Source organism: Penicillium cosmopolitanum (assembly GCF_028827165.1).
Source record: "Penicillium cosmopolitanum strain IBT 29677 chromosome Unknown utg000008l:1.0-4398992.0:1.0-4402845.0, whole genome shotgun sequence".
In the NCBI taxonomy this organism is placed as follows: Eukaryota; Fungi; Ascomycota; class Eurotiomycetes; order Eurotiales; family Aspergillaceae; genus Penicillium; species Penicillium cosmopolitanum.
Genome location: NW_026622678.1, coordinates 2,951,484 through 2,968,376, shown reverse-complemented (window position 1 = coordinate 2,968,376; position 16,893 = coordinate 2,951,484). Strand labels below are relative to the sequence as shown.

The 16,893-nt window shown below is 48.8% G+C and overlaps 9 protein-coding genes across 9 annotated transcripts; 4 read left to right on the top strand and 5 right to left on the bottom strand.

The window, feature by feature from the left end:
* Positions 1–508: 508 nt before the first annotated feature.
* N7509_007704 (putative lipase) lies at positions 509–1,874 on the bottom strand (the record flags this gene model as incomplete). Its single annotated transcript, XM_056632341.1, has 2 exons — positions 509–1,462; positions 1,530–1,874. 2 exons carry the CDS (start codon positions 1,872–1,874, stop codon positions 509–511), a joined length of 1,299 nt encoding a protein of 432 aa, XP_056487892.1.
* Positions 1,875–2,720: 846 nt separating this feature from the next.
* N7509_007703 (uncharacterized protein) lies at positions 2,721–2,915 on the bottom strand (the record flags this gene model as incomplete). Its single annotated transcript, XM_056632340.1, has 1 exon — positions 2,721–2,915. The coding sequence occupies one exon, from the start codon at positions 2,913–2,915 to the stop codon at positions 2,721–2,723; it is 195 nt and encodes a 64-aa protein (XP_056487891.1).
* Positions 2,916–4,367: 1,452 nt separating this feature from the next.
* N7509_007702 (putative hexokinase) lies at positions 4,368–6,000 on the top strand (the record flags this gene model as incomplete). Its single annotated transcript, XM_056632339.1, has 2 exons — positions 4,368–4,547; positions 4,606–6,000. 2 exons carry the CDS (start codon positions 4,368–4,370, stop codon positions 5,998–6,000), a joined length of 1,575 nt encoding a protein of 524 aa, XP_056487890.1.
* Positions 6,001–7,209: 1,209 nt separating this feature from the next.
* On the bottom strand, positions 7,210–7,941 carry N7509_007701 (F-box protein; the record flags this gene model as incomplete). The annotated part of the gene is made up of 1 exon (XM_056632338.1): positions 7,210–7,941. One exon carries the CDS (start codon positions 7,939–7,941, stop codon positions 7,210–7,212), a length of 732 nt encoding a protein of 243 aa, XP_056487889.1.
* Positions 7,942–9,186: 1,245 nt separating this feature from the next.
* Positions 9,187–9,993, top strand: N7509_007700 (uncharacterized protein; the record flags this gene model as incomplete). Its single annotated transcript, XM_056632337.1, has 1 exon — positions 9,187–9,993. The coding sequence occupies one exon, from the start codon at positions 9,187–9,189 to the stop codon at positions 9,991–9,993; it is 807 nt and encodes a 268-aa protein (XP_056487888.1).
* A 290-nt stretch (positions 9,994–10,283) lies between these two features.
* Positions 10,284–10,892, bottom strand: N7509_007699 (uncharacterized protein; the record flags this gene model as incomplete). The annotated part of the gene is made up of 3 exons (XM_056632336.1): positions 10,284–10,496; positions 10,572–10,810; positions 10,880–10,892. The coding sequence occupies 3 exons, from the start codon at positions 10,890–10,892 to the stop codon at positions 10,284–10,286; spliced, it is 465 nt and encodes a 154-aa protein (XP_056487887.1).
* Positions 10,893–11,014: 122 nt separating this feature from the next.
* N7509_007698 (maltose permease) lies at positions 11,015–11,930 on the bottom strand (the record flags this gene model as incomplete). Its single annotated transcript, XM_056632335.1, has 3 exons — positions 11,015–11,509; positions 11,617–11,753; positions 11,816–11,930. 3 exons carry the CDS (start codon positions 11,928–11,930, stop codon positions 11,015–11,017), a joined length of 747 nt encoding a protein of 248 aa, XP_056487886.1.
* A 1,510-nt stretch (positions 11,931–13,440) lies between these two features.
* N7509_007697 (inorganic phosphate transporter) lies at positions 13,441–15,177 on the top strand (the record flags this gene model as incomplete). The annotated part of the gene is made up of 1 exon (XM_056632334.1): positions 13,441–15,177. One exon carries the CDS (start codon positions 13,441–13,443, stop codon positions 15,175–15,177), a length of 1,737 nt encoding a protein of 578 aa, XP_056487885.1.
* An 876-nt stretch (positions 15,178–16,053) lies between these two features.
* On the top strand, positions 16,054–16,840 carry N7509_007696 (uncharacterized protein; the record flags this gene model as incomplete). The annotated part of the gene is made up of 3 exons (XM_056632333.1): positions 16,054–16,126; positions 16,189–16,741; positions 16,789–16,840. 3 exons carry the CDS (start codon positions 16,054–16,056, stop codon positions 16,838–16,840), a joined length of 678 nt encoding a protein of 225 aa, XP_056487884.1.
* Positions 16,841–16,893: the final 53 nt, after the last annotated feature.

The following is a 16,893-nucleotide window of genomic DNA, read 5'->3' as shown; positions in this document are numbered from 1 at the left end:
CGGTAAAAGGCTAGTCCGGTGGAGCACCACACGGCAATGCAATTTCGACCAAAGCAACCTTGGAGCTAAGAGTTTCTGCCATGAGGCTATCACAGTTAAGCATATGTTTAAGGAAATGGTGTGATTTGGGGGTTTGATGAGGGGACTGGGGTAGAAGCAGTAAAGAAAAGAAAGAGAAGCCTTGATCCACGCCATGGGCAGTTTCCATAAAAATTGTTCCATTAAGGTTGACTGCCTCCACAATTACTTCCGCGGTGGCTCAGGAGTAATAAACACAGGCGATAAACCTTAGAACAATCGACGGGTCCCAAATGAAGAAAAAAAGGAGAACCCACACACTACCAATTGACAAAACAAAAACAAAACTCAACCAGCGTGTTTACTTGAACTCGTCCTCCTACTTCGAAATGGGAACAAAATCACTGTATAAAAAGATTAAAAATAGATAAAATAAAAACAGAGCCCCAGGACGCGTACCACCACCAACACCCCCCTCCCCAATCCCGACTTAAGAAGACGCGTAGTCCATAATAGGCGGCTCCGCAATCGTATGTGGCGTATACAACGCCAACTCCAACACAGCAACAACCAACAACGCCTCCGTCCCCAATAAATCCGACAAATCCAATTCCGGCGCCACCATCTGCCCACAAACACCATCACGATCGATCCGATCCAAATCCGCGGGCCCATCATGCGCAATGGCATCCAGAGCCAACACCCACGCAAGAGGATTATACAACACCCCCTCATGCGTATAAAACCCACCACCGACCCGACCCGCACAAACAGTTTGAAGATGCGCAGTCGTGACGCCGACGCCACGTACGTCGCTGAGTAAAGCCGATGCAAACGGGCCGGATTGTGGCTGGACGATCTCGTCGACGGTCGAGTAGATGATTGTTGTAGGGACGTAGGCTGAGTCGCCGTCGTTGGCGCGTAGGGTACGTATGAACGAGGTGTTATAGCCCTGTTGCCAGAGGGATGGGGTGCAGACTAGTAGTGAAAGGGCTGGACAGACTAGGGTGCGAATTACGGTGCCGTGGAAGTCTGGACTTATGGCGATGAAATCTGACACCTTTGATCGGGTTGATGGCCAGAATTTGAGTGCCCATTGTGTGTTTAGGCCGCCTTGGGACCAGGTGAGGATTGGAATCGGTTGGTTGGACTTGGTCGAGATGTAGTTTATTGCGTAGGCGACGAATTCGGCGTTGACTTGGGCGTCGGAGAGAGATGCTGATGGGAGGTTTAGCCAGACTGGGTCTACTGCGTGTGAGGTTCCTAGTTTGCCGAAGTTGAAGGTGAAGGTTGTCCCTGCCGGGATTGCGGTTCCTGGGACTAGGATTATGGGGGTTTTGTTGTTTTGTCCGTATTCGAATGATTGGGGGATGTGGATGGCGGAGCGGAGGGTCTCTTCACTCAATGAGTATGACGCATCCCCGGGTGCTTTGGTTGGGTATATCTTTTCGATGGGTCGTGGATTTTTGTTTTCAAGGGAGTTGATCTCGCTATCCGTGTATCCGTTTAACAGGTTTAAATATGTCGGGTGGTATCAGGCCTGCTTTTGTGATGCCGTGAGCCGCATCCTCGATACTGGGTGCTCCATTGGATAACTGTCTTTGAAGAGCTGATAACGCTGACTCGACAGAGGATGGGGCAGTCGTAGAGTATGTCTGCTGAAGGAGTGCCGCAATGTCTGATATGATTGCATTGTTCTCGTTGTTAGATGCGGCATTGAAGAGGGTGGTGAGTAGGGGTGTTGTTGTTGTTGTTGTTGTTGTCTTGGAGGTAGTTGCGGGTTGGCCGATAGCCGTCGTAGCCCCCGCAATCACCAACAAGCCCACCTGCAGTCCAAGAAGATGACTCCCCTTCATAGTGAGCAATCATTCGCTATTCTATGCACTCACACTTACCCTATTTGACCTGCTATACAGCCAACTTCACACTTCTCCTTACTATCCAAACTGCACGCCATCTGAGCGAGAGCCTCTGCGATTAAATATCCCATCCCGACAGGCCAAGACTGTTCCGAGTCAGAAGTACCAGTTTGTGTCGGCTCTATGCCCTAGCATCTCCTCAATTTTCGGATTCAAGGAAGATCGCCAGAACTATCACTTCCCAGCGCCATAATGCCATTGCTGTGTTCTGGCATTGGCCCCGCGCTCCCAGAAAAACGAAGATCACGAGAACAGAGCGTCTTCAAGACAGGGAAACTCTTCCAGGCAGTCCTTAGTCGACTCTACTGAAATCCTACAGTCGGATTCCACCTATGGGAGAAGAGCATCGACAGACCATTTTCGCTGCCCTGACTCGCTCTCCCCGCAGATCACCTCACCCCGTGGGGTAAGACACGAGGAATAGTAGAATCATCCTCGGCCCGGCAATCATCTCGTGTCTGGGTGAATGCATTGACAAGGCGACATACATCAAGATCAAGGATGACGAGGTGTGTTCAAAAACCCTGAGTGCCATGCGCCCTCTCCCATCCCGCTGTCAACGACGAGGACAGGACAGTGCTTCTTGTGTCCACCACGTTCACATCGAATCCAACCCTCCACCCCCCGTCCGTGCTTATCCGGGACACACGACCAGACCGCCGGTCGGATCGAATCAGGTCGTGAAAGAACACTACGGTCCATTGATTACTCCATATGAGATATTCAGATGCAACTTGCCTGCGGAGGGTTTCCTACCCACCCCTGTCGGCGCGAGTACCGGGCTTATCCGTGACGATCGGTTTCATCCTCGTGGCGGCGACTTTGGAGTCGATGAGAAGACATGGCAGGGCGGGTCGCGACATACTTGGCCATGCCATGCCATGCCATGGCGCGTGCCACAGCAACATCGGGTATCAAGGCGGAGTTGGAGTTGGGCTGGCCGAGAGCTCTGCCGTTGTGATGTGGGTACTCGTTCATTGGCAAAAAAGAGTTTCGATGGCCTCGGCTTTGAGGCTACTACGATGAAGAGCTACGGGTACAGTACGACTCCGAGGGCGATGATTCAGACTGTGATGATGCCATGTTTAGACGGGGTTGATGTCATGTTGTTGTGGAGCATTCTTGAAGAAAGTCAAATGCACCGGTTGACGGTTCCTAGCCCTGTCTGTCTCCTGTGCTATTGCTTTCAAGGGATAGGATACGGAGACCTTCTTGGCAGGGTCCCAGGCACCGAGATTGCTACAAAGACGGAGGACTACTCCGTATGGTGTACTCATGAGGGATCAAGTTGGCTTGGATTGAAGCTTGGTGGTTGTGGTTACATGCGTATGTATCGACATCAGATCCTAAAAGGGGAACACGGCCGGAGCGGAGGGATGTTTCAGAGATGGGGGATGATATCTACTAGGTGAGGTATCAAGGGGATACTACTTGGTAGACAATAAATGACAGTAACTCTGTGTAGTAAGTAGTAACTACGTGCTGTTTGTCCTGGGGTCTCATACAGTTTTGTAGTTGGGGGGGTTCCACATGAGTGTAACCGTCCCGACCAGTTGGGGCCGACTACCACCGTTGCACTCAAGGGGGTCATTGAGTATGCGCATACCACGTACTGTATCTCGGTATACTTGGTATACTCGGTATACAGAGTTGAGGTATTATGGTCATAGAAGAGAGAGGAGAAGAAGAAAAAGCAATAATATCCAGCCTGGATTAAAAGAGGGGTATTACTTAGGCAGTGAATAAAATAGAAGATCTGATAAAGACAGTACTACTCCATTGATGGATGGTACCCCATGATCCCGCGTAATAACAATACCAGGTACTCCAATAATTGCCACCCCGCTACCATCTGTACCATCTGTACCATCGTAATACCCATACAGCAAGGGCTTGCCCACATCAAGTTCAAGTTGCACTCTGGTGACACTCCAAGAATGGGCCAATGTTGATCCATGCTTCAGTCCCTTCTTTTACGGTGGGGATCTGGTCTGTCTCTTTCTCTGCGACTCTTTCTCTACGACTCTCCTCTACGCTCCCACTCTTCCGATCCACCTACGCTACTCCGTGGGAGTGTCACCTTGTTCCCTATAACTTTCCATCCCGCGAATATCCTCTTGATGATCCCCATCTCGACCTTGACCTGCCCTACTCTCACGCCCATGATTCCCACCCACCTCCCTTCTTGCAGTCCCATACTGCTGTGAACTCAATCACCACTTCCGACCACCATTCTTCCGCTTGGCGAATATCTTAATCCCACCTCCCTCGCTCCCTTCGGTCCGAGAGCTCCTTTCGCCTCTCGACTTGCCTCTCGACTCGCCTCAGCCTCAACCTTGCTCACCCTCAACCAGCATACACACACACACACACACACACACACACACACACACACACACACACACACACACCCTTCCCCTCCTCACAACCATGGCGGCTCCGCTGGTCAAAGTCTTGCATCGCTTGCAAGAGCTCTTCCAGAATGTGGTGTCAGCTCTCGAGACAATGATATTCTTCCCCTCCCTCTTCCGCGGCTTTTCGCATCGCCGCAAGAAGCCCTTCCTGGGCGCCCACTGGCGTCGCCGCACACTCGACGATTTCGCCATTGAGGTCGAGAATCTCTTCACAACCCCCCCTCTCCACCGATAAGATGATCGACATGTCCGAGAAGATCCGCGGCCAGTTTCGCGATTGCCTTCAAAACAGCCCATACTGCATGCTACCCTCATACACCCACGCATTGCCCACCGGTTCGGAAAAGGGAACATACCTAGCCTTAGACGTGGGAGGATCAACATTTCGAGTCGCGTTGATTGAATTGTCCGGACCCGACCAGGAGATGCGCATTGTCAAGGTCAACTCTTCATACATTGATAATACTGTAAAATTGTTGGAAGGAACCAAGTTCTTTGACTGGATGGCCAATCAAATCGACACCGTACTGAAAGAAGTTGGCGCTGATTATGGACGTGGTGAGGCGCCTTTGCCCATTGGATTGTCCTGGTCATTCCCGATCGATCAAACCTCCGTCCGCAGCGGCAAGGTCATTCAAATGGGCAAGGGATTCCGTTGCTCCGATGGAACAGAGGGCATGGATCTGGGACAATTATTGACGGACTCTTGCCGCAAGCGCGATTTGAATGTTGAAATGGCCGCCATTGTGAACGATAGCTCCGCGGCTCTCCTCTCACGCGCCTACGTCGACCCCAAGACTCGCATGTCACTGATCCTAGGCACCGGTACCAACATGGCGATCCATTTCCCCGTTCACGAGATCGGCAAGAACAAATTCGGTACTCGCCCAGACGGGTGGTTCGACTATGCGAAGCACGTTATCATTAATACCGAAATGAGCATGTTTGGAGGCGGCGTCCTTCCCATGAGCCGTTGGGATGATGTCCTCAATCGCACTCACCTGCGTCCCGACTATCAACCCTTGGAATACATGATCACTGGTCGTTATCTCGGAGAAATCGTGCGCCTGATCATCGCGGAGGCCGTCGAGACCGCAGCTCTATTCGGCGGCGAACTCCCCCACTCCATGCGCGAGCCCTATTCCTTCGACACCAGCATTGTCGCATTCATCGAAGAAGATTCCTCCGTCTCCATGGCCGCTTCTGCCGCTCTCCTCCAAAAGCAACACACTTTCCCCAGCTACCCATCCGTCGACGACCTCCGCTTCGTCCGACGCGTCTGTCAAAATGTCTCCCGTCGCTCAGCTGGATACCTCGCAACCGCCATCCACAGCATGTGGTGTCTCAGCAACGAAGTCGAGTTCCCAAACAACACAAAGCCCGACCCTCTTGCCAAGGAATCTCCCGAAATTACCGTTGTCGAGAGCGACGACTCCGACAAGAAAATGACCATCGCTTGTGACGGCACTGTCATTAACAAGTACCCCGGATTCCGCGACACCTGCCAGAACTACCTCGACCAACTTGCCCACCAAAGCCACCCGTCCTCCACCTCCCCGATCCGTCTCGAGGCCGCGCATGAGAGCGCTATCCTCGGTGCTGCGGTCGCGGTGGCTGTTGCCGTTGCTGAGTCGGATGTGCAGAGGTAGATGCGATGCGATGCGCTGCGCTCCCATACGATATGGGTCATCGATCTTCCCAAAACAAATTCGATTAACTCGATTCGATGCCAAAAGAACGATGTTCGATCGACTTGAATTTACACGATGCATGAATCCTGCTTAGAAAACTTACCTACACCCCTTTCCTTCTTCTCTGTCACTTTTCTTCTTTTTCTTCTTCCCCTCATCGGTCATGGTGTTGAGCCACATTTTTATTTTCCCACTTGTCTTCCATTGTCGTTCTGGGTGGGTTCTTGCATGATTTCTTATTTTCATGGGCGGCGGTGGGGTTGGGATGGGTCATGTCGATGGACAACCTCAGACTCGCCGGCCACCTGGTAGAAAGAAACCCTATCTAGCTGGCTGGCAGGCTTCCTGGGGATGAAATGAGGAGTATCCGTATTTACTCGTTACTTCCCCTCCTACCCCACGGGATAATTCCCTTCTTGTCTTGTCCAGTTCCTTCTACCCCGCCTGTCCTACAATTACTATTAGCATTTGCGAGGTGTTCTTTCTTTAATGTTCTGCATGGGTCTATGGTTTCTATTGAGTTGAGTTTCCATCACGTTTTCTCTTTTTTATTTTCAGTTCTATCCTCTCTTCATTTATTCTTGGATGGCGGTGTTCGGCTTTTTCTACTAGTATCTTTTGGATGGCCCCGCTCCTGGCTGTGGTCTTTTCGATCCTAAGGTCCAGGCTCGGGTTTCGGGTTGGTCTCTCGTTCCATAGGGACTCGGAGACGAGGCATTTAATGTCTAGGAACTTATTACTCTACTACCTAGTGTCTCTCGGAATTTCTTTTTGGTTAATGTCGTAGATATACCCTGTGAAGCAACATTTCGGGTGGTATATTTTTCAGAAGCTACTAGTAGTAGCGACTAACTAGTTGCCAGTACTGGGGCAGCTCGCAAGCATCCGAGTCATGAAGGATGATCATCCCATAATATAAACCCACAGTCTGAGGAAATAGTCCAGGGCGTCCACCCCAAGCAACAGCAGAACTTCGGCTTCACGTAAAAACCTGAACACCCTTCGGTATAGTCGAAAATATCAAATCCATATATACTCCCGGAGCCGAGCCCCACTGGAGGTATACTTCAGCCCCAAAACCTTGGAACCCGTCTAATTCCCAGATATAGCAAGAGAGCGAACTTGAACGAGCCAGATACTACCTAGAACCATGCCATCTCATACTAACTAGGAGCAGTCATCATAACTACAACAATCCATAGCCGAAGTGTCGCAAAAATAGCTAGATGTATCACAGTACGAGTATGAACTGGAGAAGTCCCACCCAGTGGACGCCGGAGCACTATCAAAGTAGCATGAGTTCCAGTTCCAGTCTGTTGATGCAGGAGTAACCCACCGACTTCTAGTCCGAGTCGAGCGACTTTTCTTGACAATGGGGGTAGGTTTTGGTTTTGGTTTGGATGCTTTTCTTTCGCGCTTTGCGAGGGCCTTGGCTTCCTTGCATAGTTTGGCAGTGGCGGGTACTTTCGTCGGACGACGCTTCGACAAAGCAACAAGAAGTCTCGAATAGATAGCTTTCAATCGAGAGCGAAGTTTGTCCCGGTTTCTTTGATCGTGTGGCTGGGTGGTCGGGTTGGCCCCTTCACTGACAGTGGCACCGGCATGTTTGTCTGGACTTTCTGTCTCTGTTTCCACTTTTGGAGTAATATAGTCATGATCAACTTGAACCTGAGGCGAGGGGTCTTCAAGTTGAAAACGTTCTGGTGATTCTCGTCGAATCTTTTTCGGATACAGGAGTGGCGAGGCATATTTTGAGGAGAAGTGCGTACAAGTCGTTCTGAAGCATAATCTGTCGGCTGCTGATAGATATCCGAAGATTATGTCCACTAGTTCCGGTGGGAGTTCGTAGAGTGTAGCACTCGTCGGCCTGGGTGGGTGGGTGTTTGAACTTGGAGACATCGTTTGGGTTTAGTATTTTGGTTCGCAAGACTGTCAGTGGACTCCAGGGCTTGAAGCCTTTTTAATAGGTTCAACCTTCAATGCCCACCGTGACCTGGGCAGGTGTTGAGAGTTGGAGCTGACTTCGAGAGAGATATATATAGTAGTGGGTAGTTTATCTGCGGAATGAGATATTTGTAGAAGCTGAAGTCGCTCGCAGTGAAAATGCACTAGTAGTACACCGGTAGTGGTGACGACAATTTCCATCGGCCTTCTTTTGGGCCCCGGGCTTTTCTTTTAGTCGCGGAACAGAAGGTTATATGGAAATGGTGCTGCCGAGACCTATTTGGGAAATATATTATGATAGAGCCTCTCATCATTAGTGCATAATGTTTTTTACTTTATCTTATGTTTTTTTTTTGATTTGAAGAGATGAAAAGTGCGTCTACTGCCGCATATCTCGTCAAATTTCTTTTCAATATGTTTTGGGGGATGAAGAAGAGGATGCACAAGGTGGTCGATGTATGCCAAGACGAGACTAACGAAATAGGAAGGTAAAGGAAAATGGCCTCGATGTCTGAGGCACAAACGCCTCATTAATAACGTAATTCCCAAACGGCCCGCGCACACCTCCTCAGATCGCATCCAGTCTTCTGTAATGTCAATGATGGGAGGCCTGAGGCTGCAAGTCTCTATCGGAAGAGTCTGATCTAATTCAGAGCGCACGCATGTATCGCCATTAAGATGTGCCCTTGACAACGACGGAGATTTCAGAGAGCGATTATAATCATCCATACAGGCATAGCGGATTGAAACGGTTTTTTCTTCAGGATTGTGGAGATCAATGGGCTGGTACGCATCAACTTTCTCCATGATGGGCGGCGATCTTTGGATAGTAGATACTGCCAGAGAGAAATATGAGCTTGAGGTGGGAGCTTGAAGAGGGTTTATTCAGCTCCCGCATCACCCACTCCTAGGTAGACCTGTGCATGGGATTAAATTTCTCATGGGACCCATGGGACATCTCGTATCTTGGTAGGCGTAATACGGGAAAATCAAGGAACCGCTCTTTTCGATTGGAATTTCCTCGGTATGGACTGGGTGACCTATCGTGTTGAAGATTTTCCCTCGAAACCATACGTCATAATTAAGTACTTCGAGCAAACTCCATCTTGGCAGTCACATTACAATATACACCTTTGATGATATTTCCAAAAGGATCTGGCCAAGAGCTTTCGTCCGATCCGAACCATCACCCTACTCATAATGTTTGCACTTCCACTGTCAACCCCAAGATTTCCTTTTCGAGGAGTACTACATTGCCTTGATGTCTTTGAGCGAGAACTCGAACGCTATGAGCGGGAAGGTGGTAATGGCAACCCATACATTATCTTTGTAATGGGGGATCGCGGTTTCCGTGACTTGGAAAACTCCCAGGAAAAACTCCTCATCAAATCTATTGTAGAGTATGATGCTACATCACACACTGCATTATTTAGGATGGAGACCGCCATTCATGCTACTGCGGCGGCAGCGTTTTCCGACTCGATCCTATTATGGACGTCAAAGTTTCCAGACCATCAGCTCATACACACCTCAACAAGTTCTGTACGAGGGCCTTCGGGCAAGAACAAAAGACCAGATAGCGCCTGGAAACCGGCAATACTGCAACACGGTCGAGACACGAAGTGGCCATCTATGGCCCTTGAGGCCAAATGGAGTGAAAGACGCGCCAAACTCGAGCAAGATATGCGTTTTTGGATTGAGGGCTCGGAAGGACAAGTCAAGATTGCGCTGACAATCTCTGTATATACTCGGGGAAGGATAGTCATTGAGAAATGGGCCATGGATAACAACAAAACCATTTTTACGGAACAGAAGATGACTATCGTCCGATCCCCCGCGCCAAATTGTCCTCGGATCACCGGTCAACTGACTCTGCCTTTCGAGGATGTCTTTTTGAAGACCAAAAAATCCGGAGAGACCGATTTTGTTTTATCACACTCTCAGTTGGAGAGAATTGCGGCGGATATTTGGGCCGTGCAGTATACAGAGATTGGGCGACGGAGCTGAACGGTACGGTGATCCTACTATAGTGGACACTATTCTTACTACTACTTTATCCTTATCATATATCCTTATTGTATTATCCAGGGGCATTCAAGGTGGAAGACTTCTGAGCTATTAATATTAATATTATTACTACCTTACTCTAGTTCAAACATGTAGTAGCAGGCGGTCTGCGCGGGCCGTTTGGGAATTACGTTAACTAAGCTATATGAAAAGTCTTTCAATGGGAGGTTGCTGGTAATTTAGAATTCCCTATAAATAGAAGGGCCTAATCGAGAGAAGGGTACGGCCTACTACTGAAATCTCCATGCAGGTCTTTTCTCTGAAAATAGTCTGTCAAGCTCCTCCGCAGTTTTCCCCTTTGTCTCAGGAACTTCGAACCATATCCAAATGAAGCTCAGCAAGCAGAGGCCGAGCCATACAAAAGCCGCCTTCCCACCAAGATTTGCTGTTATACAAAATATACTTGTCAACGGATACTGCTTTGAATCCGAGTCATAAAAGATCTAGGCGAAATAAAATAACTCACCTTGATCGGTGTTGATGAGATAAGGTGTAGAAAAGCTCAAGGACCAGCTTACAACGGCGTTGGCCACCATGGCCAATCCCTGGGTATGCGATCTAAGCTCTAGAGAGCTTATTTCGGAACATATGCTCCAACAGACTGCACCGATTGTTGGAGCATGTACACCAATGGCAAAATTCATAGTATACGCCATGAAAAGTAGAGATGTGCGGGTTTGAAAACATCCCGCTACTCCGGTGCTCAGAAGAAGAGCGCTATTCAGAATTGTTCCGACGAGTAGGAGTATACGTCTTCCTGTTTATGGGGATTTTGTTAGCGATAGATTACTAGGATAATAAAACATTGAAATGAAAGGGGAAAGACCGGTATAAGACATAAGGATCCATAATAGCATATTGCCAAGTAAAGCAAGTCCAAAGCTAGCGACCGCCAGCTTGAATGTAAGCTGAATGTCCAGTCCGCATACTCCCAAGAAATACAACGATTGGGAATACAACGCTATCCAGCAAATTGTTGAACCAGAAACATTCCACAAGCAATACGTGTCCGTCGGAAATCGGTGCCCTTAAAGCAACTCGAATATCCGGGCGCATTGTGGGCAGAGCGTAGCTGACTCTCTTGTTCAATTGTGGCTTTGAGAAATTCAAGATATCCCTTCGTCACAGATGGAGGTCTTGCATATAGTCTTTGTATATTTGCCTCAGCTGCTGTGTATTTTCCTTTCCGGATGAGGTACCAGAGGCTTTCGGGAAGGATCAGAGCGAACAGGAGTATGGCGCAAGGAAAAGCCCATTGGGCGGCGAATGTAATTTTGTACGAATCTGGAGTGAGGATACCGATCCTGGTACTCCCAATCGCCATTGCAGCTAACTGTCCGCTGTTCATGAAGAAGTTGATTGCGGCGGTAAGGACAGGTCGTAAAGGCAAAGGAGAGATTTCGGAGGTATAAGTAGAAGCGAGTGCTAGAAAGAAGCCCAAGGCGAGTCCATTAATCTGATCGTTTTAGTTTGCTAATTCATCACCCAGAATTAAGCCAAAAGAAAAAAACAAGGTAGGAGAACAGAAAGAGAACCAGAAAGCTGGTCAACGAGAACGCTCACCATTTTTCCAGCCAAGAGCATCCCAGGGTGGGAAGCTGCATATTGTAGACCTATGCCGAGAATAGATAAGAGGCAGCCAACGATAAAGCCGGACTTCCGTCCAGTTCTGTCGGAGAACCAGCCACATAGTAGACTCCCTACAAGGCGTAATCAATAATTATAGTTGACCTCGCTTTCAAAGGCATGAAGCGATCCCTACCCAAGCTCATTCCAAGGAAGGTCATAGCAGACCATAAAGCGTTCCAAGTAGCCGGAATAAGAAACTCGCCATCATACTCGTATCCAAATACCATTTTGAAGCCAGGCATTTCCATTATGACCGCGTTAATAGCTATAAATTTAGTTATCTATAGTCAATCGGTTACGAAGAAGCTTCGCCTACCAATGTCAAAGCCCCAGAGAGCCGAGTTGACACAAGCACCCAGGCTAAACAGAACAACTCTGGGATTTTCTTTTGCTGACTGCCATGCTGACATAGTTTGAACTTTGATCGGCATAGTACCCGAGGATTTTATATCCGTCTCACGGGCCTCACATGACTTCTTTCTGATTGAACCAAAAGAATCCTTCATTTTGGATAGCAGTAGAGGCGTTTCGTTTGAAAAAGCAATTTAAAATAAAGCAATACGTAAATAGCGAATCTTGGAAGTGAATGATTTACACTATTTATCTAACGGGTTTCGGGGTAACATGCTTGTGCTACTCCCCAAACGTGAGACGATGAAAAATAGGTAGGGTGGGGAAATCGAGATTGGCGGGAGGATGCGCAACTCTCACGGAAAGACAGAACATGCTAACCTTGGAAGACTGACAGGCTAGATATTTCAAAATATATAGCCATTGAAATGGCGTCGAGCCTGCTATGAGTGGAGAATATTTCGACCAGGTAAGATGCAGTATTATTAAGTACCAGTATTTAGTATGTGTGCGTGAGAAAACTTTATAGGGTGTGCATTTAAGAACATTGGGTGGATGAAGGCTTCTTCATGTGATGCCGGACAAGATGGATTTTCAAAAAGAATGGGCGATTGTGGTGTGGTGAATGGGAAGGATTGTATGGGCGTCTAACAGAGACCTGTTATGAAACATTGGCATTCTGTGATTGGCGATAAGGTGATACTGTTGTCAATTCTTTCCTTGCCATCCCGATTGAACTAATTTTAGTTCGGAAAGGAACATCGTAGTGAAATAGCTACGCTAAGTGTAGTTAGTTAGAGTAATTCCCAGCGTCATTGTCAATTCTGGAACCGGACAGACAAGCGAGGCAGTGCTATCATCATCCACTTTCCGCCGAGACGTCCGCCCAGCGGACCAAGACCACCAAGGCCTCGGCGCCGAGTAGCAACCGATGATATTATCGCAATCTCATTCAATCAGATCTCCCCTTCAGAAAACGTGTTCTCCAGTAAAATATTATTGGCCCCGAAATTGCCATTTCATATTCCCTCATCGCCAAGTATCGAGCTCAGTCCGCCCTTGGCATCCTCTCGGCGGTAACAACTTCCTCTTACTCGTAGTGAATTCTTGTATGATGGCGAATTATTCGGACCAGTAGGTGCGGATTTCTCATTGCACCTTGCTTGTGATGGCATTGTCATAGGCCGAAATTCACACATTGGCAGGTTGGATTTCCACTCGGTGGACATTGAGCCAAGTGCCCATGGACCTTCGCTCTGGATAGTCTTGGCGATAGATACACTCTGACAGAATCCTATAAAAATCGCCAGCTGTCTACAAACTTTTTCTTCCGGTTCACTTCGACTTCGATCAATAAATTTCGATTTCTCATTGTCATTCCCTCCCGCTTGCGAGGCAACCGTAAACATGGCGCCGGCAGCTACCGCCAAGTACGATTGGATTCTCGCTCTTACCACAATCGCCTTCGTGTTCAGTGCCTTCGGAAATGGAGCAAACGATGTCGCCAACTCCTACGCGACGTCAATCGCGGCTCGAACCCTAAATATGGCTACAGCAGGTGTCCTGGCCATCATCACGGAGTTCATTGGCGCCGTGGCAATGGGCGCCAGAGTCACGGATACAATCAAGAATGGCATCATCGGAGTGGATAGGTTTGAAGGGAAGCCTGGTGGTCTCATGCTGGCAATGGGCTGCGCCGAGGTTGGCAGTGCATCATGGTTGATGTTTGCCACCATGGTTGGCTTCCCCGTATCAACGACCCAGACCATCGTCGGTGCTCTCATCGGTGTCGGTTTCGCATCTCAGGCTTCGATTAGCTGGGCTTGGGAAAAGGGAAGCGTATCTCAAGTGGCTGCATCATGGGGTATTGCTCCACTTATTGCTGCTGCATTCTCCGCGATAATCTTCGGAACACTTAAGTATGCGGTACTTGAGCGACGCGATTCGTTCAAGTGGGCGATGCGTCTCATTCCATTCTACCTGTCTATGACGGGTGCCATCTTGGCTCTTTTCATTGTCATCGAGGCCCCAACTGCACCCTCACTGGAGGAGTTCGGTGCCGGTAAGGCGGCTGGAATTATTCTTGGTGTCTTCTTTGGATGTCTTCTCGTCTCCTATGTTTTCTTCGTCCCATATTTCAATCGCCGCATTGTCAAGAATGACCCCCGAATCAGGTTCTACCATGTTCCTCTCGGACCTCTGCTTTTGAGAGAAGACCCCCCTCTCTATTTCCCGAGCAAGAGGGAATCGGCGGTCACCAACTATTACGAAGACGCATATGGTGAGGTGCTAGCAGGTCAGAAAGATATGGCCAAGGACCAAACAACTACAAATGCGGACTCCGTGCTTCCTTCGCCTGAGATTACACCAAAGCAGCACACCGAGCGACCGGATGATGACGAAGAGAAGAAATTGGATTCTACGTCTGCCCCGGCAGCCAAGCCACGCAAGAAGCACATTGAACCCAGAGAGAGGTTCATTGACCCGGTTAAGGACCTCTCTTGGACGGACCCCAAGAGATACTGGGGATATACCAAGTGGCTATTGTTGCAAGGAGTGACAAGGGACGTTGTCACCCACGACTCCCCTGAGCTACGCGCTATCCACGCCCGGGCGCATCGATACGATGATCGGGTCGAGCATTTATGGACATATTGCCAAGTTGTTTCAGCCATGATGATGTCCATTGCACATGGTTCGAATGATGTCGCAAACGCTGTTGGACCCTGGGCCGCCGTATACAGCACATACCACGCAGGTGTTGTTGAAACTGAAGCACCGACACCTGTCTGGTTCCTCGTCGTAGCCGGTTTACTCTTGGGTCTCGGATTCTGGTTTTATGGCTACAATATCGTCCGCGCGCTTGGAAACAAGATCACTCAGATGTCTCCGACTCGTGGGTTCAGCGTTGAACTTGGTGCCGCTATCACTGTACTATTGGCTTCGCGTCTTGGTCTGCCCGTCTCCACTACCCAATGCCTTACTGGTGCCGCTATGGGTGTCGCTCTGATGAATTATGATCTCGGGGCTGTTAATTGGAAACAGTTGGGTTTCATTTTTGGTGGCTGGGTCCTGACCCTTCCTTGTGCGGGACTTATTTCTGGGTTGATCTGCTTGATGGCTTTGAATACGCCTCATTTATAGGGTAACTCTCAGCGAAACAATTACCCGGGTGATGTGAGAATTCCCAATTTTAGATCCATTGTGTTAGTTAAATTCAATCTTCTGCAATGGTCAAAGTCATTTTCGAAGATTCAAGTTGCTACATGAGTTGGCCGTAATTGTGCTAGTCGAGTAACACAAGAGGAAGAGGAAGAGGAAGAAGAATAAGAATAAAAATTGGGGTTGTTACTCAACCTCTTATTCTCAGGAGACGGTGCTAACTTTAGACACTTGAACACTCTGATAGGCCGATTGTTCCCGCGGGATGATGACTAACCAAATATTTAGAAACCTCCAAAATTGACTACGGACACCACACTGAACTCGAAAGGCCCACTGTGCCTCGCGCCCTGTACGCCCTACATTAGTCTCAGTGCCAAACCATTGCTAGTTGCCTCAACCGAAATGTCCCATCCTCTCACACGAAAGAATTCCAAGGGGCTTGCCACGCTCTGCCGAACTTTCAGTCACCCACCTGATTGTACGATGTGGTCATTTCTATGCGTCAGTTACAATCAGATTTTCCCACTGAGACAGCGACCCATTAAATTTTCAAAGCCTTTTCGTAGCTTAAATGTCATTCAGCAGAAATTCAAAAATACTCATATGTCGATCTACGTGACAAGGGCGAAATTCGTCCAGATGATTTGTGGGGCTCATGGGTGCAAATAGGCTTCGGGGTGACCGGACCCAGCGATGAAGCCACTAAAGTATGGGATATGTAGCTTTCTTAGGCCTGCGCTTGATCCGCCTGAGATTTTGCTCTCATCCCACCACCGGTTTCCGAGTAACCAATGCCCCGAATGCTAGCGCGCAATCACCACGTCCGGACTGTTCATATCCTCGCTACCAGGAATGATGAGCTGGAGTTATTCACTCCCGAAGCCCACTCAATCTTCAGGTAACGAGGACTTTTCTAGAGTCCGTCAAGGTGAGAGTGTCCCTGTAGCTCACTGAGATTCAACGAATACCGAAGACTCACTGGATTACCAGGATCAAGATCACCGGATTTGACCCCACAGCTTCGAAATGGCTCTCCTAAAGCCCCTACCACCTACGGCCCCTTCGCCACCCAGAATGTGACTGCGTCTGGTTTGGAGGAGGAATCGTTTCCTGATTCTGTTTTCCATTCCACCTCCGCTTCTGACCTGTTTTCTTTTCCTGCAGATAAGCAAACGGTCAATTGGCCTGTATCAGCCTCTCTAGATCAGGATCTAGGCTTCTCTAATCCTGCTTACTTCCAAACGACGTTCCCAACTTCTCACGACGTCTTCTTGGAAGGGCCAACAAGCGTCACCGATTCTCTGGGGCTTCCCTCAGTCATTTCCCAAGAGCGAAAGAGACAAGATGAAGCGCAGGATATGAATTTTTGTGTCAGTCTTCCTCGACGAAGGAGTCGTTACAACATTCAGAAATACGGCGAGAAGACTGAAGCGAGACCAATTCCAATTCGCACGCAGGGGCCTAATCCTTTGCAACGTTGGCATGAATCTCCCCCCGAAGATGAACCAGCATCCATGTCTGCTATTATGCAAGCCGTTCAAATGTCCGAAGACTTCGATATTAGAGGGATTGCGGAATTACCAACGACAGCTACGACCTGTTCTTCCTTTCAAAACCATCGAAGACCGATTTCCACGGCTAGTTCCAACAGTGGCAATAGTGCATCATCTTGGCATTCTTCCGGCTCGAGGAGGT